General features: G+C 32.9%; 1 protein-coding gene across 1 annotated transcript in view; it reads right to left on the bottom strand.

Moving 5' to 3' along the window:
* Window positions 1–21229, bottom strand: part of LOC145316172 (uncharacterized) — a 114684-nt gene extending 93455 nt beyond the window's left edge. The window contains exons 1-6 of the mRNA XM_080156504.1: window positions 20895–21229; window positions 13212–13395; window positions 8401–8551; window positions 7880–7945; window positions 3544–3683; window positions 1914–2035 (exon numbers count right to left, since the gene is read on the bottom strand). Coding sequence (XP_080012630.1) covers window positions 1914–2035; window positions 3544–3683; window positions 7880–7945; window positions 8401–8551; window positions 13212–13395; window positions 20895–21057 — 826 coding nt within the window. The 5' untranslated portion in view covers window positions 21058–21229. The remainder of the gene's footprint in view (window positions 1–1913; window positions 2036–3543; window positions 3684–7879; window positions 7946–8400; window positions 8552–13211; window positions 13396–20894) is intronic.
* Window positions 21230–27974: the final 6745 nt, after the last annotated feature.

The following is a 27974-nucleotide window of genomic DNA, read 5'->3' as shown; positions in this document are numbered from 1 at the left end:
CAACACCAAGGCCTGCAGATCCACTGGCGTGACCCCGTTCCTGGCCTTCTTTGGGAGAGAGGCCAAACTTCCGGTGGACATGGTACTACGGCTGCCAGAGACCGAATATGCTTCAGTTCCAGCCAACGTCCAAGCTCTCTTGCAGCGCTACTATGCAGTGTATGATGCCATCCAGCAGAAGGAGGAGGGAGCCATCAGGAGGAGCGCGGCAGCTTACGAAGGCACGGCCAAGTATGAGGTTGGAGACTTGGTCTGGTACCTGGCCCCCCGCCTGGTGCCAGGGAAGGCAGCCAAGATTACCAAGAGATGGACTGGCCCCTGGAAAGTAGTGCGGAAAGCTACAGAAGTCCATTATGTCATTAAACCTGCCTCTCCAGTAGCCAGGATTTCAGAAGTTACCGCGCATGTAGGCCGACTGCGCAAATACACTGGAGATGTGACTGCCCACCAGATCCCAGCAGACATCCAAGTTGACATGGACGGCGACGAGGACGCCACTGAGCTGCCCGTTGGAGCGGCGGCGCCCGCAGCTAGCAACCCAGGGGAGCTCCCAGTGCACCAGCCAGCCGCAGCCGCCCCACAGCTTAGCGGCCAAGATCGTGACCCAGTGGAGGAGAACCTGCAGGAGCAGCCCAACGAACCACCGCCGCCGCCGCCCGCTCCAGAGCCACTCAGAGATGCCATCTGGAACCCTGACGCGGACATGGAGAACCTGCCAGCCAGCAGCGAGCCTGTAGGAGAAGAGCCAGCCACTGCGATGGAAGAAGCCGCCCCAGAAGAAGAAGAAGAAGCCATGTGCCCCCTGCTGATGACAGCCATCCCCATCCGGGTAGGAGCTAGGAGACCAAGCAACCTGAATCAAGCAGGCGCCCCCATGGAGTTCTATGCACCATTTGCCATCGCCATTCCACCCTTAGGAACCATCAGAGTCTGCCTAGGCCTCCGTGTCCAGCTACCAGCCGAGACAGAACTAATCCTGCAGACGAGGCAAAATTTCCAGCGGCGGGGCTTGGCCGTCGCCAACCCACGCCTAGAAGCCAACCAGGAGCTGACAATGCTGATCACCAACCACAGTCAGACGGAGCAACGAGTGTCCCAGGGAGCCTGTGTAGCCCGAGCTGTCCTCCATCGAGCTGTGCCCCAAGAACTGCCTGTCCGGCGCAGGCATAGACTGTCGTATCCCCAGGTTCTAGGCCTGGTGGCTCAGGAGCCACGCAACCCTTGAAGGGGAGGTTGTGGTAATACGACACCCAGACGGACAGGCCGTTTACAGAGTTGCTTCGCTGTGACTTATGATAACAAACCCCCTGCACTAATCTTATTATATCACCATCTATCTCATGACCGCTGTTGACCCCGCACCCAGCGGTCAAACTAGCCTGCCTAAATGTGGGGAGGGGACTCAAACATGCAACTATCACGAGTCCCTCACGCGCTTATATAACTGGGAGGCGTTGCCTCCCCTTTTACCACCGCTGCCCCCACAGTCTGTCTGCCGTCGGGAGCTAAGCCCTAGCGCCCCACACCCCCTTCAAACCTAACCATTGTTATAATCTGTTGTATATATATAGTAAACATAACTTGTAAATATTATTCAGTTTAAATATATAATTTCTGTATGATTGAATCCTGCTTGTTTGTTTGGTAGAATACTTAAAGGCTAGGGCTCGTTGAATCCGAACTCGTTACCCCGTGGGCCGAGAACGCTCGGCTTACCAGACTATATTCGTAGAAAGCTGGATATAATACGATGCTAGACATAGTTTTTTCGTATGGATGAGAACTGGTTCCTATCCACCAGATTCGAATGAATACGAGAATATAAATTAACGGTCCCAAATCAATATAGTACCAATTTTATTATATCTGCCTTTTACTTTATCTCTGAGTGTATTAATTGATATGTAACATACCTGTAGAAAAAAGTTTTGAGTAGAAAGCCTCCAGAATAGGTAGGGACTGTGGCAGGTTGTCCAGGAATTGTTGGGTGGGCAGTGAGGAATAAATCTGCTTAAATGTTGTCGGAGATAATCGTCTGAAATTAAAATTTTCAATAATTAAATGTGTCTTTAAAGTTACAAGTCTACAAAATTTTGTGTTTCAATATAGTAAATAAAAAAGTATTGCTTTTTGAGACACAGTAGGGGGAGGATAAAATAACAACTTTGAAATGGCCTAAAACTTGCAAAAGAATCTGAATTCTTATCTAAAGAAAATTTTGGACTATCTTTGTCAAAAAGTTGAAACGCAAAGGGCGAACAAAGCCTAATCATCAGTGTCTTTCTTGATAAATGTTTACCTATCCTATTTCATAAAGTAGAAAGGTTTTTTTTGTCTGAGGCTTAAGATTCCAGTAACTACTGAACTGATTGAGGAGTTTTCCTCTTTAGGGAAGCTTCACATAAGTCACGAGCTGGTAAAAGCTATTTTATTTTTTAAATTAAGAGTAAATATGGTTTTGGGTTATTTTCTACCACCTTTTTATCTAATTGGACATAGAGCCCCTAGTTATAATTATAAACTGCTATCTAAACAGTTTTTATGCTGATTTTTAATGTTCATTTGTTATTATTCGCATATAATAGACTCATTTAATATAATAAAGTTATATAGTATTATATTTCTGACAATTAAACTACTAATTTTAATATCTTTTTTGTTCAAGGTGCCTAAAAATAACAAAAAAATACCCCTTCCCCATCGCTTAAAAAACTGTATCAAAAGAAGAAAAAATAGCCAAACCAATCAGTTAAAGTATGATAAGTTAATTTTTGCTTTTTTTCAACAAGTGCAATACAACCTTTTCCAGTCTGGCTTCAAAACCGATTAATATCAGCTGGGTTACAACCGGTTATCAGCCACACTGAAAAATCTTTTTTCCGCTATTTCTTTTTTGTAGCACCACGCTATCAATTACAAGGAAGACAGAAATTGGCAACAAAGAGTCATAAAATTTAAATTGTAATGTTAAATTACTCATTAGAACTTTGAAGACAATGGGAGACAATGTATATAGCTCTAATGTGGCGGGGTGAGGAGTTTCTAACTGTTATTAAGGGCATATCATTATCAGGTTATGTGTGTTAATGTGTGTTTTGCATGAAAGGGAAGTTAACTTGAATATAAAGAACCAATACTTAGTAATACACACGTTAAAACGGTTTATTCATTTTCTTTTATTAGCAAAGGAAAGCGTGTTCTATAAAGCTTAAGAGCAATTGCTATGTCTATATTAATGTTTCTCTGAACGTAACTAACCTAACGTATATATGTACATTTTGCTTCAAATTAATTAATCAGTTAGACTTTGCACCTTGACGTTAACGATTTGATACCTCGCACTGTTTATTTGCATTTTCCCAAATATTGCATATAGACTGCAAGAATTGGGACTAGAAAAAAAAAGGGGGGGGGGGGTAAGTGTTCCAATTTTTAGTATTGTGATTGTGTTTGTCTTTTTTGTGTTAATGAACCAGATTTTAATGAGCTTAAAATGTAAAATGTTGTACATTTTGCAGTAAGCTGATTACAAAATAAGTTTACCTGATGAATGCGGCCGCCTCCCTGTACTGTAGCCTGTGCCATAGAGTGACTATCCGCTGGTGTGCCAGCTTAGGGGACATGTCAGCTATACTCAGGCTGGCCAGCCTACCCAACCTTTCTCCTTCGCCATTCCCGTCCTGGTTACGATTTTATATTTAAACAATCAAATTTGACTACAAATGATTCCTATTATTCAGGAAGCAACAAGCGAAATAAATCTAAAATAATATTTGGGGGGCAGATGAAAAGGTCATAAATTATACTTTATATTGCCCCCCCCCCCCCCAACGACAGCTGAAAATTACATATAGGTTTCGTGATTTTTTTCCGAATTAATTTCGTTGTTGGTATAAGCTGATTTCAAATGTATTGGTGGCATGAGTAACAACCCATTACATTGAACAATTAGGTCTTTCAGATAAACATAGTACAATTAAATAGTTGGTTTTGTGTATAAATGTTACTTTAATCAATACCTAGGAGATGGGGGGGGGGGGGTGGTTTAAAGATTGCAATAAGGAAGAAAAATAAGAAATTTCATTATATTAAATTTTAAAACAAATATTTGAAGAAATTTAAGATATATTTTTAAAAAGTCACTTTACTACCATTTACATACATAAACATTTTAGTAAAGGGGTTAATTGCAAAAAATTCATGTTGGCCAAACTTTTTTTTCTGGAAGGGATATTGCAATTAAAGAAAAGTAAAGTGATAGATTTTTTGGGTGAAAATAAATTTAAACTTTCAAAATCTAAAATATACTTGAATAAAAATACCCAATTATTTTCATTAAAAATCAATTTCGTTTTAATCTACATTATAGTGATTAAAGTGTTTTGTAAAAACTTGGGTAAAGCAATTTGCAATAAATTACATAGTTATGAAAACATTATAATAGAGAGGTAATGACTTTAGAGACTCTTGAGAGACTCGCTAAAAATAATTAGTAGGTATTGAATAAGATTGTCTAAAAATGAAGTTTGTTTATTTTTTTATGAAGGGGGGCCGGGGATGTAAAAAGAAATATACTATACACCCTTTAACTTGTTTTCATAATATATTGTTGAGCTACTTAAGACATCACTCTCCTTGTTTATCAAGAAATAATAATATAATCATAAACATAAGGTTTTAGTAATTCATTTTAATAGAGAATGCAAGGTCAAACTTTTAAAAATTAAGCTAATTTTCATTAATAAACGAGGTTAATTTTTAATAATATATTGTTAACAAGGACGACAACGTACTGAGGTAGCAACGCTCATAAATAAATGGATATAAAATACATGGATATTGTGAGAGATGCCTGTTTATCCCAGCTGGATAATATAACAAGATTATCCCCTCTCCTGACAATGGAGGAAAGTATTGACCAATATCCTTATATTAGCATCCTAAATTGACAACAACAACGCCCCTGTCATAATATCCACATATTCTATATCCATATACAAAAATTAAAAGTAAAACTGCTAAATGGACAAAGTGACTTATGAATTAGGAACTCTAAACATTAACTTTCATATGAAGTACCAGTTTGCGCATTTAAGATATAAACGAACAAACTTAAATATTTGTAAATTATATACACATTAGCAATTATAATTTTGGAAAAAATTTGAACATGTATCTTTAATATAATTTAAGAGAATCACGTTTTGATGGACAGGCAACCGGAAATTATGGAGGACCTTCGCCACTGACAAGGACAATCAGGTCAAAAGTATTGGTGTTTTAAAACGATTAGATAACCCAAACATTAAATACTTTAATTTATCATAAAGCATAAATGCCCTAAAAACTTATCTAGACGGAAATTAGCCGAAAAAGTCCTTACCATAAATCGTCATTAAGCAACATTTTTGTTGGTTGGTTTTAATAGAACGGACAAAATTGGGACAAGCCTTTTGAAAAGAGTTAACATGATGAATTATGCATGATAAACACTTTGAATTCATTAGAATTAGAATTAATGTTTAGGTAGAGATTTTTAGAAAGTTTAAGATATGACTTTGGAAAGTAACTCTCCTATTATTAAAAAAATTGTTTAATACTATGGAAAACGTTTAATTTATATATTTATTTCTTTTGGTTACACATCCCTGGCCTCGATAAAGACTTGTGGTTACCCCTAGAGGCAAACTGAGCACAATTTTCCCGAACTAATCAATGTGTCCAAAAATATTATGGTTCCGCCCCTAAGCCAATTAGTTGGCAACTTAAGCAATTTCCCACTAATTTCAAGTGTAGCACATTTAACCCCCTCCCTTACTTTGATATTTGCTCTACTTCTTTTAGGTTAAAGGAGGGTTTAGAAAGACCTAATGGTATAAGTTTCACATAATTAAAGTCCAATGGGGTTTAAGGTCCCGGTAGGGCCTAAAAACAACTTTTCTAAAATTTTATTATTAGGGGGTGGGGGTATATTTAGTTCAAAGGCAACTTTATGGATTCTACTGCATTTATTTTTTCTCAAGCCTGATGGAAATTAAAAATTATGAGCTGGAGCATGTAATTTCATTTACTTTTTTAGTTCAGGGATGCAGATCTTTAACTTTTTTCGGTCCGCCTTCGATTTTTCATGTTTTTTTTAAAGCCGCAAACTAAAGTCGAGATACTTTTTAGGAATCTTAGCTAGGGATGTGTCTTTTCAACTTTTTAGACAAAATATAGTGTTTCCTTCTGATTCAGAGTGCCAATATTATGCATGAATTTTTTTTCACGAAAGAAAATATGAAAATTTTTTACATCTAAAAGTTTATATTAAAAAAATTCTTTTGAAATGATTTTTAATTCAACTATTTTTGTTAAATGTTAAATTTAAAAAAAAATCAGACAATCGCAAAACCCATTAACATTCAAATAGAAAAACATAAAGTTTTGTCAAAAAGTTGATATAAATAGTATCATAAAAAGGTTTCATTGTTTAAAAAAGTGTGTGTAGGGGGTTGGAGGGAGGGAGGGAGGGGTGGTTGGATGTAGATAGATCAATCATAAAGCAACAAGGTTGACAGGGCAGACAAAACAACAATTTAAACAATAGTAAAGTACAACACAGAAAGAATAGTATTATTAACTATTTATAATTTTTACCATAAACAATAACATTTAGTTCAAATAGAAAATAATATTGTTCATTTTAACTTAATGCATTCCGGCTATTTGGACTTTGTTATCTTTGAAAGAAATTAAGTACTTAAAACCCTCTCAAAATTAAGGGTTTCAATGTCTTGTGTTAACATTTTACAGAGGAGCCTTATCCTTTGCAATAAAAAATGATATATTGATTTAATAAAATAGATAAAAATCTAAATATTTTTGAAATTTGAGACGGCTAAAACAAATTGTTTGTAATTTCTCATCATTAGTTTATAAGATAAGGGAATAAGTAAATTGATTGGATGGTAATTATTGCTACCACTTAAGGTTAGGTAGACTATCTAAAGATGTTTGGCTAAGGCCTAAGTTAGGCGCTCGACAATGATCCAGAGCTTCATTGTAATTAATGGTTGATAACCTGAACCAAATAGAATAATTCGAACCTCCACTTTTCCAAAAAGTAAATTCACAAAAAACACACACAATATTACTATTTTGACTAATAGACATGAGCGTGGCGCATTTTGCAACAACAAATGTAGAAATCCGAATTTTTGCATGGCATATTTACCATTCCTATTTTAAATTTGAACTTGCCAGACAAAAATAGAAAGAAACTAGACTTTTTGTTGTCAGTTTCTCAGTGGAAAAAAAGTTAAATGCTTAAGGCAAATTGCTTTATATTTATGGCTGTATTTTTCCATGATTAATTTTCAATGAATCATCTTATTCTGTAGTTAGAGTTTTATTTATAATTTTAGGAAAATAGAAAATGAATGAAAAAAGTTAGATTTAATTTTTTTTACTTTACACTGCAGAATCTATATAAGACCAAGATTTTAATATAAATGACTTAGTTTTAATGCATAAAAGTAGGAGTCAACAGCCGCAACTTTAGCTGCCGCTGTGTTGGCTTTTAGTATGGTTGGCTTCAACTAAAAGTTTCTGCAGCTAAGAGTGGCTAAGTGGCGCTTAGACAAGGTGTCGTGAAAGGTCGCTGAAGTTTAGAGTGGCTGATTATTTCTAAAAGCCGACGCTAAGCTTTCTCGGATCTGCACTGTTTGTTTCTAATTAGAATATAGCTTTGCAGCTCCAGCTTCTAAAATGCAACGATATTCAGGGTTGCTGAGGACGCTGATTTTATAAGGCTTCTATGAGCTGCCCAGCTAATGGTGGCTGTTGCTGCCGAGCTCTGCTAAAATCACAAATGCATGATTGTTTAAATATATTCCTGTTGGTATTTGTATTTATTCCTCAACAAAGTTCTATCAAAATTCTTGTGGTCAGAAAAATGAACTCTCTGAAAAAGAAGCAAAAATATTAAAAATTGTATTTTTTGTCAATTCATTACAAAATAGGAGAAAAAAAACACTTAAAAAACAGTATACATGTCAAATTAGACATAAAATGCAGGTAAAGTATATAGTAAGAAATAGCGAGATCAATCCATAATTAAGAAAGGAATTAAATTTTAAATTTAAGAAGTATAATTTAAGTTTAAGTTTATAATTTTTCTGGAATTCCGAACTTAAATTGACAAACCAGAGAAAAGGGAATGTGATTCTGACAAACAATTCCAAGTAAAAATTTCCCCTCCACCCCCTTCCCTTTTTTCCTCCCTTCAGTTACGCCAAAAAATAAGTTATACGCCAACTCTACCCCAACAAAATATCAAATTTTCGGCAATGTCAAATGTAATTAATTGGCTGAATAGCAGCCCCTGTTGACAAACAAATAAAGTAAAAAAAATCCTACCTGAGGCGAATCTTCTTGTATAGTTGTATACCACGGGGCAACCTTCCCCTCATCTCTCCTTCTCCGTCTGACAGCCCCAACATCCTGTTGTTTGTACACATCAGAGCTCCAGATATGTCGTCTTCCATCCCCACATTTACCCTGACTTAACCTAAACAAAATTATTCATTATGATTGGTGTAACATTGAGAGCCTTTAAAATGCATGGAAGCACGAATTAAGTTTCAAAAGGGTTTCAAGTAAAAAGACTCATTAACTTTAACCACCCTAATGCCCACAAGATGCCAACAAACCTATCTATTTATCTGTATCAAATTAAGATGCAAAGTAAAGTCATAAAAGATGTAGTTTTGAACGTTCTTTTAGTTGAATTGGTAATTTCCTTTAAAGTGCTTATCGAGCATTGAACCCCCTCCCCTTGTATTTTGAAAATAAATTGAAAATATGATGGGAGGGCTATTTTTCCCTGTGAGTGTCTATCCCTGCTGGGCTAACTAGTACCCAATATAACCTAACCTTAAAGACATTTAGTTATGAAGAAAAAACTACCCCTCCTCACCCCTTTTTTTCCCATTTATTTCAAAATGAGAGGGAATGAGGGGCGGGGGGGGGGGTATCTGCTTTACTAGGTATTTTGAGGGGATTTGCTGTTAAATTCTTTTGGTTTCTCTGACAACAAGATATTTCTGAACAATAAGGAACAATTTTTTCAAGGTAAGTGGATATAGCACGAACAATTTTCTTAACATTTCTATAGTGAGCATAAGAAAAGTGTTTATAAATAACAATGCAACCAATTTCCAGTGAATGTTTGCATAGATCTAAAGGGATAAACCAATGTCTGATAAATCAATGTACATACCCCCCCCCCCCCCTATGATGTTACACAGTAGATGTAGTAGATTACACTTAGTGGTTGAAACGTTTGGACACTAAACTTAATGAAGCAATGAATCAAAATTCGATAAAAGTCCCCAAAGTTGTTCAGCCAGCGAAAGAGAAAACGTTATTACAAAACTTTGGGGACTTGTGTAAAAAAACAGCCCAATGTCACTCCCTTCCTGGAATGTTTGTATTGATGTACATTCTACATATATCTAGCTATCTACTTATCAACAAGAACAAGTATATTCATTAGATATTAAATCTTTAGAAGAGGTCTTTAATATATCTATATCGAATAGCATTCCTCAATTGCATTGTCTGTATGTAGATAACGCATTGTTTCTATTCTAAATATCTTGTATATTTATAAAGCTGTAGAATTTTTGGAATATATTTGAAAAACAGACGTACAGACGAAAAAACTGATCAATGTTTTATATAGTAGCTTCGCTCCTAAAGAGAACCACCATGAAATATATATATTGAAGGACAAGGAGGAGGTATGGACTAAGTTAAATTTCTCAATACACACATAAAAAGAATGAAATGAAAAGAACTATTTAGAATTCTTTATCAACAACAAAAGGCGTGATAATCGATTTGTGAAAAAACTACTATTCTAAAAACACACTAAACAATAATAGAAATAGGATATATGTACACAAGAATAATTATATTGATAAGTAGCGCAGCAAGGTTTCTGCACATTTATTCAATTTGTGTCCATGGGGAATATAATTTAAGTAGTAATTTCCCTCAAATTTGCTGTTGAGCCCAAACCTAAAAACAGCCCCCCCTCCCGATTATCTCAAAATAAATGGGGAGATACAGTGTTCAACTGGCACTATTAGGGTAACCGCCAAGTCAGCTTGCCCTTCCTGAATAAGAAGAGTGGAAGGCTGAAGCTTTTGATACTGCACTGAACAATCAGGGATCTCAAGGGATAAGACAATGGCCTGTAAATTAATGTACTTCCCTAATGATGATATACAAAATTACCCCTTTTGTAGATTGAAATGAGTGGTTGAAACGTTTAAACTCTCAACTTAATAAACAACCAATCAAAATTCACTAAAGTCCCCAAAGTTGTTAAGCCAGCAAATAAGAAAACGTTATTATAAAACTTTGGGAACTAGTGTAATAAACAACCCATTTGCTCCTCTCTCTCTGCAGAACAATTACTTTGATTGTCGTTTGGCATATGGACATTGACATACGTTCACTACATTTTAGAGCAGCTTTGCTTTAAAAATGTATTAAGGACAACTGATATAATGAACAATAGTTTTTATTTTGATACAACAATAAACCAACACTTACAATTATAAGTGCATGTCTTTTCTTACAAATACAGGGGTCTGTTTTTATAATTCACTGTAATAATGGTCAACATTAGATATCTGTGTCTTTGTTGTTAATTAAATCAACATAAAACTACAGTCGTATTTAAAAGTATTACTGTGCAATCTAACGTCTTAATTTGTCTTGTTACAGCTTAAATCTAAAGTTATGGGATAATATCAGGCGCGTCTCAAGCACGTGCACATGGTTTTGATTGAGAGGGAGAGGGGATCTAAAACATCACAACTTAAAATTCCACTTACCCTGAAGGTTTTATCTCCCTCCCTGTGGACTTTGTTATGAAGCAAGGGGGGTATTCTGTGTTACTCCCCTGCCTTGAAATTGGTACCTTCCCAAATTTCCTAGGGGATCTTTAGCCTTGAATACATAAAAAAGGTATTTTTTTCTCCAAAATTCTTATTTATGCTGATGTTGTCAACCTCCAACACACCTCTGGTAAAAATACTGTTAACTTGCAAAAATGAGAAGGTGACAAATTATTAATGAATAGAGTTTTAATTTCCATATAAAAATGATTAAAGCCAAGGAGTGGTCGCATGTGTATGTTTGCATGCATGTGTGTGTGTGTGTGTTCGTACAATGGATGTAGAATATACGAGGATATTATGACAGCTGAAAAATTGTGTCAATTTAGGTTGCTAACATGTAACTCATTTATTGGTCAGTTCGTTCATCCAGTAAGAGGGGAGGGGGTAAAGGGGGTGGTTGTGGTGTATCGTTATTTTAGCCCGCTGTGAGTTTCACTATATTAGAGAACATGAAAATCTGGTGTATGATCCAAGTAATAATATATCCATTGTTATTGTAGCTGGGACATTAAAATAGTTACAAAACATACAGAGCGGCTTTTCTGGTTAGGTTAAGTTGGGATATGATACAAAGAAAATGGAGAGATAGTATGCGTAATCCAATACGCGAGTTAAGATATTAAATCATAGTATTTTATAAATTATGAATTTAGATTATTGTGATTAGAGGGGGAGGGGTACATTTTGTATCGTTGTTTCATTGTTGTCATATACCTTAAAATCGCGGTAGATCAGCCACTCAAATGAACCCATAACCATTTCAAGGTCTCCACTATATTTGTTAACGGGAGTCTCGTTTAATAAATTTTTCAAAACATTTGTATGACATCCAGGGAAACAGGGATAGAACAAAAAAGGCATAAATAACTTCCTCCCTATCCTTACGGCTAAATTTTCCTTTAACTAGCTTGCAAATATTTGGGAGAGAAAGTGTTGTAGATTGCTATTGTCGCATCCCTTCCCTGTGTGACAGTTGACAATAATATCAAAGTATGGGTATACCCTAAAAAGGATGTCTTCAACCAATTATTCAATTTGTATTGATACAGTCAATAGCAGGGATCATAAGGGATAAGACAATGGACGACAGATTAATGTACATCCCGATTTATGATAAACAAAGTTACCCCTTTTGTAGATTTTTGTAAAGTTTTGGTTAATATAATGATTTGATAATAGAAACAAAAGAAGTAAACGAATGAAAAAATTTGTTTATATAACCTAGGGTACAAGTATGATACATTCCAATGTCCCTTACCTCCCTGGTCAACATGGAAAAATGTTCTTAACATTCTATATATACTATCTAAAGTAACTTCTAGATTTCGTCTTTGTGTGAAGGAGGAAAGTACGTACTGAACTGATTGGTCTTCAATTTTCAAATACTTTCAAATTTAACAAGGTCAGGGTTTTAACCTATTTATCGTTAAATTTGAATCTTTCAAGTTTAAATCTATTATATTAAGCCTATTGTAATTTTATTGGCTAGGAACATGTTTGTCTAACAAATTATACTATTTGTTCATTTCTTAGTATTCATTGTTTATCTATTATATTACGTCTATTGTAATCATATTGGCTTGGACCATATTGTCTATCTAATTATTCTATTTGTTAATACTTTAGCATGCACTGTACATCTATTATATTAAGTCTATTGTAATTATATTGGCTGGGACCATATTTGTCTATCTAATTATTCTGTTTGTTCATACTTTAGTATATAACTGTATTAATTATATTTGGATGTACTACTTCGAGGATTAAATAAAAGTACAAGTCATAATTTGATTTACAAGGATGACTATATTCACTAACAGACTTACGAACGTTTCCAAATATAGAGTGACTACATTCTTAATTTTAAACCGCCTGTTTGGTTCCGATTATTTTTTCGTTGCGATTTCTAAATTGTATCCCGAATTACCTTGCAAAAAAGCTTCCATTGTAAAAAAAATATTGTGCAATTTTGTACTAAAAATTTGGCTTGAATTATTATCAATTGTCAACTAATGTGATAATAAGCTGTTAACTACTTGAGGTAATATTTAGGGCTAGGCAGCCGCACCTCAGCGGCGCATAGGCCCCCAAATTTAAACCCGCTATTGTGCAAAAAAGATAAATTGCGAAAAGATAGATTGTCTGTTTAGTAAAAGCTATAGTCATCCAGGTGAATTTAAGTTATAAACTGAACTCTTTACTGAGGCTTAAAAGCGGCTTACGCGCAACTGCCGAACCCTGGTTAGATTAACTTACCTTGGTTCTTGGGAATGGCTTTCTCTGGCCCATGGGTCAACTCGTGGAATTCTCTGTTTGCCTTCCCAAACATTCCCACCGCCATTAACAGAACCCCCACTACCGTTCCCTCCGCAGTTGTTTGTGATTGAGGTGGATCCGTTTTGTTTGAAAGTCACTACAGAACTGAAATCGCCGCGGGAACCTAAAAATAAAAAAAATCTTAAAGTGTCTGGTGTACATAAAGGTTATTTAAGACAACCGGCTGCGTTCTCCAATATTTTTTATATATTTTTTTAGTGGTGCAGCTACTCTATAATTCACTTTGTCTATCCATCAGTCAGTCCGTAACGCTGTGGGGGAAATGGAATTTTCTCGACTGCTATCAAAGAAAGACATATAAAATTTTCAGTGGAAATTCCTATGACATGCGCTCATATAGCCTATATATTGTTTTTTTTCGTCTGTCTGGCGGCCATTCTTACAAATAAATCAACATTAGTTTTTATATGTTTCGTGATTTTGCATTTGTTTCCTTTTTCTTATGACAACTGAATATCTGTTCTAGAACTTACTTTGTCCGCTTGTCCATTCCAGGATTTTTTGTACTTAACAACTTATAAATGTTGTAATACTTTTTTTTGTAGATATGTAAATAATACGTGAACATTATTTTCAATTTTATAAAATTTTGAATGTACAGTTAAATTGAAACAGAAAACCAGAACAATTTCTAAAATTAATTTAATTCAATCTAAATCATGAAGGATGTCAAAAATATTTGGTTTGTTGTTCATTGATTTGGGAAATTGTTGTCAAAACTGAAACAGGTGCTTGATGCTGCAATAGAACTGGCCATTATATTCATTCTTTTTAATTCTCAGCTTTTTAGAGCTAAAAACTAATATAACTTTGTAAGTTATATATTTGTAAAAAAAAGATGAAAACTATAAAAGCTAAACTTAACAGACACGGCAGGCAAACAAACATTAACAAATATTAGTTAGAACTCATTTACTATTCAATATTATTTAGAAGTTTAATTTTTAAAATGGACATACAAACTTTCTGGTAATGATCATAGAGTTGTTAAGCTTTCTAAATTCTATCTGATACTTAAGAATCATAGATATAGTTGGAAATCGATATAACAATTCTAACATGCCTATTTTAACGATAAGATCTATCCATTACGGACAAACCCTAATTAAAAGCTAAGAAAAGCATCGCTTTTAAAAGGATTTGTTGTAGACAATTGCATTTGTAGAGTTAGACAAAACTATTTCTTTCCAGTTAAGAACTGTTATTGACATTTTTTCACAGTAAAATCGGTACAGAAAATGAAAACTCGAAATTTTGTACAGGTCTATTTGTAATACTGCATACATTTGACAGTCATTCAAACATAATAATTTGCTTGTTTTAAATAATCATCTTGCATATTTCAAAAAAAACAGGGATGATTAAATCCTATTATGATATTGTTAGCTTTTAAAATTAGATTTTGCATTATAAAGTAATAAACCGGCCTCATTTGATGTTTATGTTTGTAATACAGCTTAAATGTGGTATGTTTAACACGAATTCATTCAATTTTAATGACAAAATTTTACTTTTAAAAAAAAATCGAGATATTATAGGCATTAATAATTATGTATCCAAAAAGGTGAAAAAATAACATGTTTAAATGAAGGAAGACAATTAATGGTTTTAACTTTTATTGTTACACAGGAGTTTCAAGTCAAGTTTGAAATTGATAGGAAGATTCTAACAAAACCAAGATACCGAATATAGAAAAGCTTCGCTTTTGATAACCCTATAAACATTGTTTATGTTCATTGTTTAATGTTTAACACAAAATGTTTAAGCACCTGGCCTGTTAAATTACCCCATTTTTATGACCCCCGCCCCCACTGCACTCAGAGGGTGAATTATAATGTCACCCGGTGGGAATATTTGCAAATTATTCCATTGTCTTATAAGCACACAATATTTAATATTCTTAATTAATGTTGGGAGATATTAAATCAAGTAGAACTGAGGTTTTATTGTCTTGCGAGTGGATTAAAAGTCACATACAAAATAAGTTTAAACAATATTTTCTGGACAGTTTTTGAGTAAACCACATTTTAGTTTATACATCTGTCAGGAAAGGTTTTTTTTAATTGACAAAGGTGGCATAAAGTTCACCAACACTTTCAGTCATGCAAAGAACTTTACATTATATTGTTTTAAAATGATAATTTAATTGCAAGATATTAAAAATGAGCTTTTTGATTTTAGGTATTTTACGCTATAAGAAAATTTGGATCATTGAAAGAAAACGAAGTATCGGGTTTCGTCGTATTTTCACAGTAACTTTTGATATATTATTTTAGTTTAGGTTAGGTAAATTTTAATGATTGCCCCTCAGGGTGAAAGCCTCCCGCAGGGGCTATAAATAGGAGACATCCTACTGCGAAATTACGACGAAACCTGCTACTTCGTTTTCTTTCCATGATCCGAAAATTTTTACACTATAAAGAAAATATGAATAATTTTTTGCTGGCCCTGCGTTTTGTTTTTCATTTATATATCTGCAACAGTAATAAAACCATACTTTAGGATTAGGTCTACCAAGATATTAAAAATCTGATAGCTTAAAAAGTATAGACAAAAGGAAGTATTATTAGTTTCAGTAAAGGATACACCCCGACATTTCAGATTTGAATTATGACCTAGCAATACAACTCATTTTAATTTTACTTGTACATTATGTTTGTGAGTTTCAACCAGTTGTCCAAAGGGATAAGACAAAGCCTTAAAAAGTAATGTACATCCCTAATAATGATACACAAAATTACCCTTCTTTATATTACAATTAATGTATGAAACGTTTTGGCACCCTACTTAATAAACCAATCAAAAACAAATGAAAGTCCCCAATTATGTTAAACTAACAAATAAGAAAACCTTTTAATGAAACTTTGGGTACTAGTGTAATAAACAGCCCAACGTCCCCTCCCTCTCCAACTGTGTGGCTGGATTGTTATCTTATTACCTAAGATCACGCTCAAATCCTATCAATCATTACACCAGACATAATATCTTCAAGTAACAATAACTTTCAATTCTAATCAAACATTTCTAAAATTTACTGCAAAATAGTATTTATTTCGTGTGATAATTATTTTTCCAATTTTAAGATCAAATATAAAATTCAAATTCTATTTCTATACTTAAAAATCATTAACATGCATTTATCCAACAGTTTAAAACTGTTTTGAATAGGAGCCTCTTGTTCCGTTTTTCTGTCGGTCAAGCTAAAAAAGACATATGATAAAAGATTAAAGGTTTCGTGATTTTTTTTATTTCTATTTAGTTATTTTTAAGTGCAACTGAACTTTGTCCGTCTGTTTCAATGATGTTTAGTGCTTCGGTAGTTATGGATGTTGTTTGTATGTTTATGTATATACGTGCTAATAGAAATTTATTGAAGCAACCATAGAAAATACTGTGGCATCCTTCTTACAAAGTTTTCATCAATTATCCTATAAAAGCTTAGTTCCTTAGGGCTAGGGGTCGGGAATTAAGGTCAGTGTCAAGTGTAAAAACAGGGATAACAATATTCACAAAACATAGCACGTGTTCACAAAACTAGATAAAGAACAACTAAAGAGTGATATTTCTTATAAAAGAGCTTTAAGATAGCTTTGAGATATAATTTAATAATTAAAATATAATTACAGATATGTAAATCCTATACAAATATGCCTATTCGGTCAAGTAATCACTATTTCAAAGTAGAAAAAAGAGATAATTAAAATAAAAAAAGATCCCCAAGTTTTTGAATAATTCAAGGCTTAAGAATTAGAACTGTTTACAATTAATGTGTTTATCAGTTATTGAATAAAACTCTCAAAAGATCAGCCCCACAGCCCAAGAAACGGCTACGCCCTTAGAGGCCTAGAAGGGCACTTTAGGGAAGGTAGAGGAGAATTCGACCCACCAAATTCAATTACTCGTGATAGGGTGTAGGTATCCTCCTCAAAGATAACAATGAACTCTCCCTCACTGGGCCTATGAGAAGCATCACTGTAAAGGAGTTTTATATACGTTCAGTGGTTAGCAAGATTCTTTGCTATTATTACACATAAAGACATCCTATTACTTCAATATAATAATACAATAATTCATGTAAAAAATTTGTAAATATTTTGAAAATAAAACAATATGAAATGTATAGTAGGTAAATATGAAATATGAGTACCTAAATTATAATCTTGGCTTCCTCTAAAAAATATAATTTTCAATCTAAAACTAATTTTGTCTGTTTTTTTGACATTATACAGACGTAATTGTTTAGTACTGCGGTTCTTAACCTTTTATAAATATGAGCAAAACTCAATTTTTCTTTTTTACAGTTGAAAAACTATTTTTATTAGGTTACTTAAAATAAAATATGTATAAGATTAAGCAGTTATTGATAAAGTTATTTTTCGTTTAGAAGAGAGGTTTGTAGTTTAATTTAACTGCCATTGTCCCAACCCTCCATGGGTAATAATATAAAGTAAAGAATCTAATGTGGAGTAAAGGTTACTTTGTTAATGATCACCAAATTCTCAAATGATATCACACGCTGTGCTCATCTGAACAACAAAATTGAAGGTATCTCCAACTCAATAATGCAGAATAAAAATACTGGTAGATTGTAATGTAGGTACAATGTTGGGAGGGAGGTGACATTGGACTGTACATTTCACTAGTACCCAAAGTTTTCTTATTCGTTGGCTCCTAACTTTGGGTACTTTAATTGAATCATTATCCGCGGATATTAAAATTAAAACTGGTATAATCTTGTTATTTTTATTTTAATATTTCTAAAAAAATGTCTGTAATGTGATGCTTAATATGTTTTTTTTAGTATGGATAAGAGTTGGTCTAATCCAGCTGATATCAATCTGGTTTTAAGCCATTCTGGAAAAGCTTTAAACTTTATATCCAAGAACTGAGTGTGATTCCCAACAAGACCAACCTTAATTAGCAACATATAGCTAGACTATCTTATAAGAAAGGAAAAAGATCATTTAAGCAAATGTTGAAATTAAACCAAATGTCAGACTTGCTAACGAAGAAAATACTAACATTAAAATTGATACTTTTAATAATGATAATATGATAGTATTGAAACATATGGGAAAATTGTTGTAATACATTTTGATATATACAAAAACAATAACATATCCAAATCCTTACCCACGTCAATAATAAGTAAGATGTTAATTGGCTACTGCTATTTATACTACAGTTGATTTACATTTATAAATCCACCTCCTGGACATCCTAGTCTATAAAGCAGTTAGGTTTTTTGTCTGAAGCTCAAGATCTCAATAACTAATGAACCGATTGAGTTATCTTTATAGGTCCAATGATGGTTATAAGCTAATTTATTTTCATATAAGTCTTTAGATTTTCAAAGCTTTTTTCTTAAACAGATCCCCTAGATACTAGGGACGTAACCGCTAGAACATTTACATTTTGTGTTGAGGTAAAGCCAAAAACTAGTCCTCAGCCAATAAACAGTTCCATGAAAATTGCGAATCGTTTGATCTAGCTGTTGACGAGATCACAATAAACAATCTAAATAAATTTCTTAACGAAATAGACATCACAAAATAGACAGCCCGTAGCTCCTGAGATATTTATGGACAAACTTTAGAGTAAGCAGTGCAGTTCCGTCTTGTATAAAAAACACTGTTGGCTTGTAATATTCTAATCACTTTAATCTACAAGTGTCGAGTTATAAAATGTCACTCTTTAGCCTTGTAATGTCATTTTATTTTAGCCCCAGGGGTGGTGAGAAAAAATACTCCACTCCACTGTTTTGTTGATACTTAAATACCATTTTAATCAACAACAGTACATTTAGTTTATTTTAAAACATATTTTTTTTGAAACGTAGAATTTACCAAAAAATGCAGGGATCTTAAGGGATGGGACAATGGACGATAAATAAATATATCCCCTCCTTATGATAAACAAAATTACCCCTTATTGTGATTGAAATTATTATCATTAACCCTCTTAAAGTTGTAAGCTAACAAAGTGCAGTACAAGCATTATAAATTTGAGGGGCATTATGATTTAAAGACCATTGCCCCGCCCTTCCCTGCAAATAGGCGGATGCGTCTTAGCAACTAGGGACTCTTCCGTCGAGGGATAGGGTGCCTAAATTCATACCAAGACTTTAATCTTAAAAATTAAATTGGTCTTATACCATAACTGAACCTAAGTGTAGTTTCCCTAAAATGGAGAACTCTATCGGTTCCGTAGTAAAATGCCACTGTTTAAAATAATACTATAATGTAGAACTTAAAATGTTTTTTATATGGTAATAAAATATTCATCGTTTGTTGATATCCTTGTATTGTAAGACTTGAAAAGCTACTCAATAATTCACAAGGACAGTCCTTTATTACTGCTATAGTGCAAGTTTATTACAATAAGATATGGAAAAGCAATGGAAGTTGAATGGAAAGACTAAAACTATTCTTTTTATTTGTTTACTATTATGTTTCTTTAGAACACAATCATCCTTGTTAAGTTATCACCGGAACAAAACAAATCTTTAAGATAAAGATTCACCATATACAAACAAATAAAGCCTTTTTATAATCCAACAAATATTTTTTTCAATATTGACTAGCAAATATAATAGTAAAATGTCAAACAGATAGAGTCTAGTCTGACGATTAATATCTAATATTTTCTTGCAAACTTTTGGATTTATAAAAAATTATAAAATTATTCTTTCAAAATTAATTTTATAATAAATTGGTGCAAACAATAATTTTAGTTGTTTTGATATATATGTAAAGTTTTTACAGTGGCTCCTCACTGGGGAATGATTTATTATGACAAGTAGCCTATACATTTGATTATTTTTATACAAATAAAATTTCATCAAAATTGATTTTTATTAGTTTTGGCGGGGTGTAGTAGTCAAGAGAATCGGTGTTAGGAAATGGGTAATATGCTACCCCCCAATTCATGATAAAAAAATAAGTTTAAGGGGTATCGTTTCTTCACTAAAAAAATTAAAAATACATAACTCGTTGAAAAGAGAAAAAAAGTCTGTTTCCCTCATATTGCATCTGGACCACAAACGAACTTTTAAAGAATTGAATTCTCGATGAGTGTTTTAGCTTAGGTTAGGTTAAGTTAAGGTTAGAAGAGATCTACAGGGATGGTATACCTTAGGGATAGAGCTTTGAAAGGTTAGAGCCACCTGCAATTTTTTTCTTAAATATTAAAAAACTGTGGTTTGGGTGGGGGGGTGGTCAAGAAATAAGTTTGAGTGAAAGTACCAAAACAATTATAAAAACCCATTAAATAAAACCTAAATACGCCTCTGTCAGATAACAAGACACAGAAAGATCCCCAATATTGTAAGTGATCAAGTGATCATGTATAATGTATATTTGAGTTTTGAATTTTACACAGATGATCAAATAAACTTTTAAAAATGCTTTATGTTGAGCGTTGAAAACAGGAAAATTTTTTTACTACTAAATGTATGAATCAAACAGTAAGTTTTTGAATTAAAATCTCTTTAAAAGATTATGTGGTAATAAGAAAAAAATTATAATATTCATTAAACCAGAGACTAGAGCAGTTAACTCCCCCCTTTTTCAAATATTTGCGCGAAATGTGAAAAATTCTTACCTGATCCTAGATAGGGCAATGACTGAGGTCCAGAGCTGATGCTATAGTTTGTTGGAGTGCCAGGTCCTGGTGAGCTAGTCACCAGAATTCCTTTTCTGGGCAACTGACCGCTGACTGGCGAGTGGTGGGACACTCCGCTGTGATACTGAGATAGGCGACTCATCACGTAAAATCCTATTCATCCAATTTTAACTTCATTTTAATTCACTAACATTTCTATTTTTATCCACTGTCTTTTTTTCTTCACTTCACTGCATTTTAAGTTATAGAAAAATCTCACTTGTTGCAAAATTTTGCAAGTTTTTTTTCTTACTTTTTTATAAACTAATTTAGTTTAATCTGAAATGATGTAATAGTTAATGAATGTAAGCTGGCAAGGATATTTACGAATAGATTAATAAATCATGATTATTAACCGTTTTTTTTTATTCTACTTGCTACATCCCTTCATAAACCCCCACCTCCCTGTAGCTTTTAACCAAAATAGTAAATTATGTAGACATAGTTTCAACAATTTTGATTACATGATTGAACCTCAATCCGGGATTATGAATTACTTTTATCTTATAATCAATTCTAAATACAGATTTTTATTTTCCTGCTACTGCAAGAATACAACTGATATATAATTTTGCGAAAGCAAGCGAAACCAAAAAAGCGGCTGAATATCCGTCATGGGCTGGCCTAGCTACAAATGTTTGTTAATGAGCAAAAATGATCCATTGTTAGGCAAATCTACTCTAGAAAATGAAAACTCTTTCTTTCATAGCCTCTAGGAAAATCTTACTCAGAGGGAGGGACGAACTGACCCTAGCAATAGACTTAAATAAACAAGACATATAGAATAGCTACTCAACGGACAACTTACTTCTGATAAGCAGTAAAGGATTTTCAGACCACTGCACACTCACACACACACACACACATACACAAAAGATACTGATTTCATGAAGTTGCTCATAAAACGACAGATTTAAAGCTTAACTATAAAGATAAAGCCAGACGGAAGTTGGTTGCTTTATCTCTTTCCTTCAGATAAACATTTTAAAACGCCAAGCTTTCGTATAATTATTGTAAGTACATAAGTCTTCTATTATTTTTGGATCGTTGAAATATTCTAAGGCTTGTATTTACGAATGTTTTATTCCTTCTATTCTATAGCCATATAAGAATGGTTCTTATCAAACCTTTAAAGATTCTTGTAACATTATGGTATTATTTAGAAATAGGAGTAACACCATTGCCCATTTTAAACATGTTTTTTTTTGTGCTTAAAATAGACTTTTGACAAGTTACCTGTCTTTGATTTTTAGGATGATTAGACATGATATCATAAGAATATCAACTCATTTGCAATTTTTAACAAATCCAAACTAGCATCATGTTTCATCAAAGTCTTTTTTTTATATATTTTTCAAATATAGAAAAAGATTAAAATCATCCTCTCTCTTTAAATACAGTGAACTAGAATCAGTTGGTTAAATAACATTTAGAATCCACTGGAGGGAACAAATATCCAGGAAGTGTTTGACCTTTCTGAAATTTTATTCATTTCAAATGTCACCTTTTCCCAGGACATTTTGTTAAACAAATTAAATGGATTTATTTGAGATAATTATAGTTTTAATTTGATTACGTAGCTAGCATACATTACAAACATAATTTGATGAATGTATAAAAAATTATCAATGACTGTAAGTCGATGATAGTCCAAACCTACAAATATAAAAATATTCATTTTTAACTTTTTTATAAGTATCTATATTATAAAGGTCTTTTAAAGTTTTTTAGTCATAAAAAATATTAATAATACATTTTAGAGATTTTAAGTAACATGCAGATGTATAAACTACATCTTTTTATGGTATCACAAAAGTATGTAAGTATAATTGAATGAAATACATGTGGAGTATATGCATGTGTGCACAGGGTAGGGGGGATATTACCTCCCCAACCTAGAAAGAAATACAAGGGGGGAGGAATATTTTATAGGTGCTTCGCGATGTGATACTTTTTTAACCCCCCTTGACATTTTTTTTTCTTCAGGGATCACAAAATTTTTGCCTTCACGCCATTAACAAAAATCATGTGCACGCCCTTGTTGTGAAGTAGAATTCATTTCTATTGTTCCCAAGCAGCACGAAATCAGATTTTGAATACAACAAAATTTGCTGGCCATAATTTACCTGTCCAGAATTTGTTTAGAATAGTTTCACTACCAACAAATGCATATTTGTAACTTTGAAAAATAACAGAAAGTTCTTTAAATCATGAATATAAACTTATAATTACGTATACTTTTTAAATTTTTATTTGTAATGCATTTGATATTATTATGGACTAGGGTCTCTCTTGTCTTTCTCTCTTTAAAAACCATATTTTCGGACGCCATTCAAATATTTCAGAATTTTAATCAAAATTTAATTTTTGCTGATATCCAATATAAAATTTTTTTTTTTTCACATTTAAGGAAAATAACTTTTAAATACCTAGATATCTAAAGATTTAAACTGTAAGAGTTTGTCAATGATTTATGAGTTTATTCAAATATTTTCAAGTCATTCACCATAAATTAATGCAAGAACTTATTTTAATCTTTTACCAAAGCCCTTCAAATATGTTTAATTTACACATTAAGATATATAAGTTTTCCGGAATTTTAATGTTAGGGGGAGATTTGAAATCTGCATCAAATTTTAAGGATTTTTTATAAAATTCGTTTTTTGTATAATTCTTTATCTAAAAGCGGAAATGCATTTTAAGTTAATTCATTTTCACCAATAGGATAGGTGGATTTTAAACTACCTGCGCTCTAATTGGTTGAATGATGTACGCCATCCAATCAGAGCGCAGATTTTTTAAATCCACCAATCACAGATTCCAAAATTAAATAACTTAAATTGCATTTTTATGAATTTTATGAAAAATCCTCGAAATTTGATGCAGATTTCAAATCTCCCCCTAACTTTAAAATTCCGGAAAACTTATATATCTTAATACACATTGATTGAAACTTTAAAGTTTGAGCTTGAGGAAAACGCAGCATATATTTAGATATTGCATGTAATTAGCTTTTTAATTTATATAGACACTAGTTGCTTCGTCCCTAATCTCAAGGGGAGGGCGATGGATGTCAACTTATGGCCTTCAACCACTAAAGATGAATATAAAGCTTCCCTGCAAAGTGCAACCACTAATTTTCTAGATCTGTAGCTTCAGACAAATAAAAACCATAATACTTTATATAATAGGATGACTCATTAAATTGTTTCTATTTTTAGTATATTGCCTCATTTTACATTCGTAGTAACTTTTACATATACTTTTCTTATGAGATTCTACCTTTTGGAGGCTATCATCCTTGTTTTCTATCAGATAAGATGAAAGATTAAGCCAAAACCTAAGATGCCTTTACCCTTCTCTTTCAAACTGGAGGTATTATGTTGATATACAATTTTTATGTCGACAATATGAATGAATGTAGAATATGCGTGGATATTATGACGGGGGAAAAATTGTCGTCAAAGTAGCTTCCTCATTTATTGGTCAATTCGTTCAATCAGTAGAAGGGAGGGGGGGGGGGGATAACTTTTGACTGCAAAACAGAACCAAACCTTGACAGGGTGTATAATAACAGAGAGGAAGAGGACATTGGACTGTTTATTACACTGGTCCCCAAAGTTTATAGTAACGGACATTTTCTGATTCGTTGGCTTAAAAACTTTGGGGACTTTTAATGTATTTTAATTAGATGTTTCATTAAGACGAGTGTCCAATCGTTTCAAACATTAATAGTAATCTACAGGAGGGGTAATTTTGTCATCATTATTAGGTATTTGGATCAATATATTAGCCACTGTCTTATCCCTTTAGATCCCTAGTGTAATAGCCTAAAGTTTCAGATTTGTGATCTTAACTTTTATATTCAGGGACAATGATAAAAACTTGCACAAAAGAAAAAGAAGGCCCTTAATTTGACCCAACATAAAATTATAAAATTTTCTCTTTTCAAAAGTCCCTATAATTTTGTATATGTGTATATGAAAAGAAAGTAAAAATTAGGCATTCCTATCTTGTTAATTCAATGGCAAATGTGCGTTTATGTAATTACAGTTAAAGGGACAGTTCAAAGTTTGTTTTCATATTATTATTTTAATCACACATCCAATAAAATTTTGCAAATTATTTTCCCCCCTTCCAATTGAAGCTAATTTTATTAGAGTCTGCCATTTTGGAAGAAACGTGAATTTATCGGATGCTATTCTACTACACTCTGTCTTCTACATCTGATTATGTCCGTTTATCTTCTGTGGTTCGCTACTTTTGGTTGTTGTCATCTTTGCTTTCATTATTTATTGTGTCCCCAATACAAATTTAAAAACATTACAGTTTTTTAGTTTTTATTTGTTATTAATTCCATTTTTCATAAAATGACTCAATGTGTGAAAATAATAAAACTTTACTTATAACGAGAAGGCTAAAACTGTATTACTTTTTAAATGAGCAACCAACCATTTATGTAATACAAATGCTTAGCTTTTAAATATATTAACAAATATTAATAATTTAATATGACGTTAAGCATGAATTTTAAATATCTAATTGAACATTGAAGTGTCCCTTTTGGGCTGACACACACGAAATTTTAGAGAAAAAGACCTTAGCTTTTGTACTGTGAGATCTTTAAGATTAAAATGATAGTAACAATAATTTGTCCTTTTTTAAATGACAAACATATTTATATAAAAAAGAAAAGGAGGTTTAAATCTCTCTATTCTAAATTTAAAAGTCAAGCCCAAGGCATGAAAATTAAATCTTTATGGATTTGAAGAATCTACCCAATCTCATGTATACAATTTAAATGATTGGACAATCCCTTATAATTTGAAACGAGCTCCTTAAAATCCCGCTCTAATAATTTTTTTAGATAAATAAATATTCATGATGCCTATTTTAGGTTAGGTTAGGTCGAGGAAGGTTAAAGATAGACCCGCAAGGTAATGGCTCTACGCATTGGCTACATAGTAAGGCGTAAAAGCTGTAACATAAGGTATAAATCCCAAAAACTACTTAAAGAAGCAGACCAGTTGGTTAATTTCTAGATATTTTTAAGATAATACAGACATCAGCTGAGCCCCTAGCATTTAATGGTTCTAAAAGTGAAGGCATAGGTATGGGGCAGATAAATGGCCTAAAACCATTTCTTATTTATTTTACAAATAATTAACCCCAATCCTGAGAAGTATGTGAAGATTCCCTAAAAAGGATCTCTATCGGTAGCGAGATCTTATTGGACAAACAAAAATAACTATATAATAGGATATGGTTGGGTGTTTTTTGGTCCAATGTGCTTTGTGAGGGCTCCTACCAATAATTCCCAAGTCACAATAACATGAAAATCGATTTCTTTGTCTTCTGTTTACATACAAAATTGAATTGTAAATTTAGTTAGAAAACAAGAATGACAATATCTGTAAATATGTGAAGCTCAACAAATCATACTATTGGATATTGGAGTTCTGAATTTATACAGCGGTGTCAATAGAAATAGAAATACTTGTACGAATTTTCTAATGATGATTTTGGAATTTTTAAACGAATCTGCATGCAAGACTAGAAATCGATATATCATTCTAAATATTATTTCATAGCTATACATCAGATGGATGCACTTTTGCTGATCTATAAAAGCTTCGCTTTTGATAAAATTACATGCCTTGTCGATTTCTAGAAGCTTTACAGAATAATTTATTCAGCGAAACTGTATTTATAAGAGATTTATAACAGAGAAAAAAAGTTCTTTCAAATCAAAGTAAGATTATAAAAAATAATCAACATTTGTTTAAAACTTTATATAAATAACGTATATAACTTTTCTTTGCTTTTGATAATTTTATTTTATTCTTTAATAATCAAATTTAAAATTTCCATCTTGCTGTAATGTAGTTGATCTTCTATTTCTAGAAACTAAAATTCCCTACCACCAATGTTTACATAAAAACAAGGACGGGTATGTCCATAACATTGGCATCAAATTTATTTTCACATTTTAAGAATGAGGATTTAAAGAAAAAAGATGTACATCCTCTAAAATAAAGTCTTAAACAACGGGAGTGGTTATTGATGTAAACCTTAAAATAAAGAAACATGATCTTTGTGTGTGTGTCTGTACCGAAGGTTCTCGCTTACCGCTGAATCGATATGGTTCTCCTTTACAGGGTGGCTTCTCATAGGTCCTGGGAAGGTTTATAGTCATTTTGGGGAAGGGTACCACTACCCTCCCAGGAGAAATCAGCCCTAGAACCCCCCCCCCCAAAAAAAAAAATAACTTAAAATTCAAGTTATCGAATTCAACTTCCCCCTCTTCAAGTGCCCCCTAAAGGCCTCTTCGGGCGTAGTCTCTAATTGATGATGACTCTATGGCACTGATTATAATATGGACATGGCCACAGATAGTAGTTATAGAATAGCACCGCTACTTATAATACATGTTATCTGAATCCGATGGTATCAATCAACCGGTGGCATCAAATAACAAACTAAGCCAAGATTTAGAATTAACAATTCAAAAATTCCAACATTTCTAACTTCACAACAAAAAAGAATAATAATGTGAATGTTTTTTAAAAATCTTTTTTTATTAAACTAATGAGTTTGCTTCACAGAATGGCTATGTATTGGTCTTTTGCTAAGTTGAATATTTCAACTTATGCCTGATAAAACCAAAGCTACCCTATACCAAGTCAAATACGTACATTCGTCTATCACAACGTCAAAGTAATTTAAATGAATCATTTTGAATTTTGTAAATTAAAAAAAAATTTCTAAATCGCTTAAATGTAATTTCATTATTTTATATAATCACTTGCTGTGCTATTTAAAGAAATATTGGTCGGTTCAATGATAGATAATTTAACTCGGATTGTATTTCAAACTAAAAATGGACATTGCATGTGTAGAGTATCTTTGCTCTTCTATAAACAAGGTTCTTTATACCGCTCTGGGAGACGGAATCTTTTGTTAGATTTCTCTGATTGTCTCAAATTCCTGGCCAGTTTCGCATTAATGAGAAATTAATCA

The sequence above is a fragment of the Acartia tonsa genome, chromosome 4 (genome assembly GCF_053477335.1).
Source record: "Acartia tonsa isolate MP-2025a chromosome 4, ASM5347733v1, whole genome shotgun sequence".
Taxonomy (NCBI): Eukaryota; Metazoa; Arthropoda; class Copepoda; order Calanoida; family Acartiidae; genus Acartia; species Acartia tonsa.
Note: the sequence above shows the minus strand (reverse complement) of the source record. Positions and strands in the feature narration are given on the sequence as shown.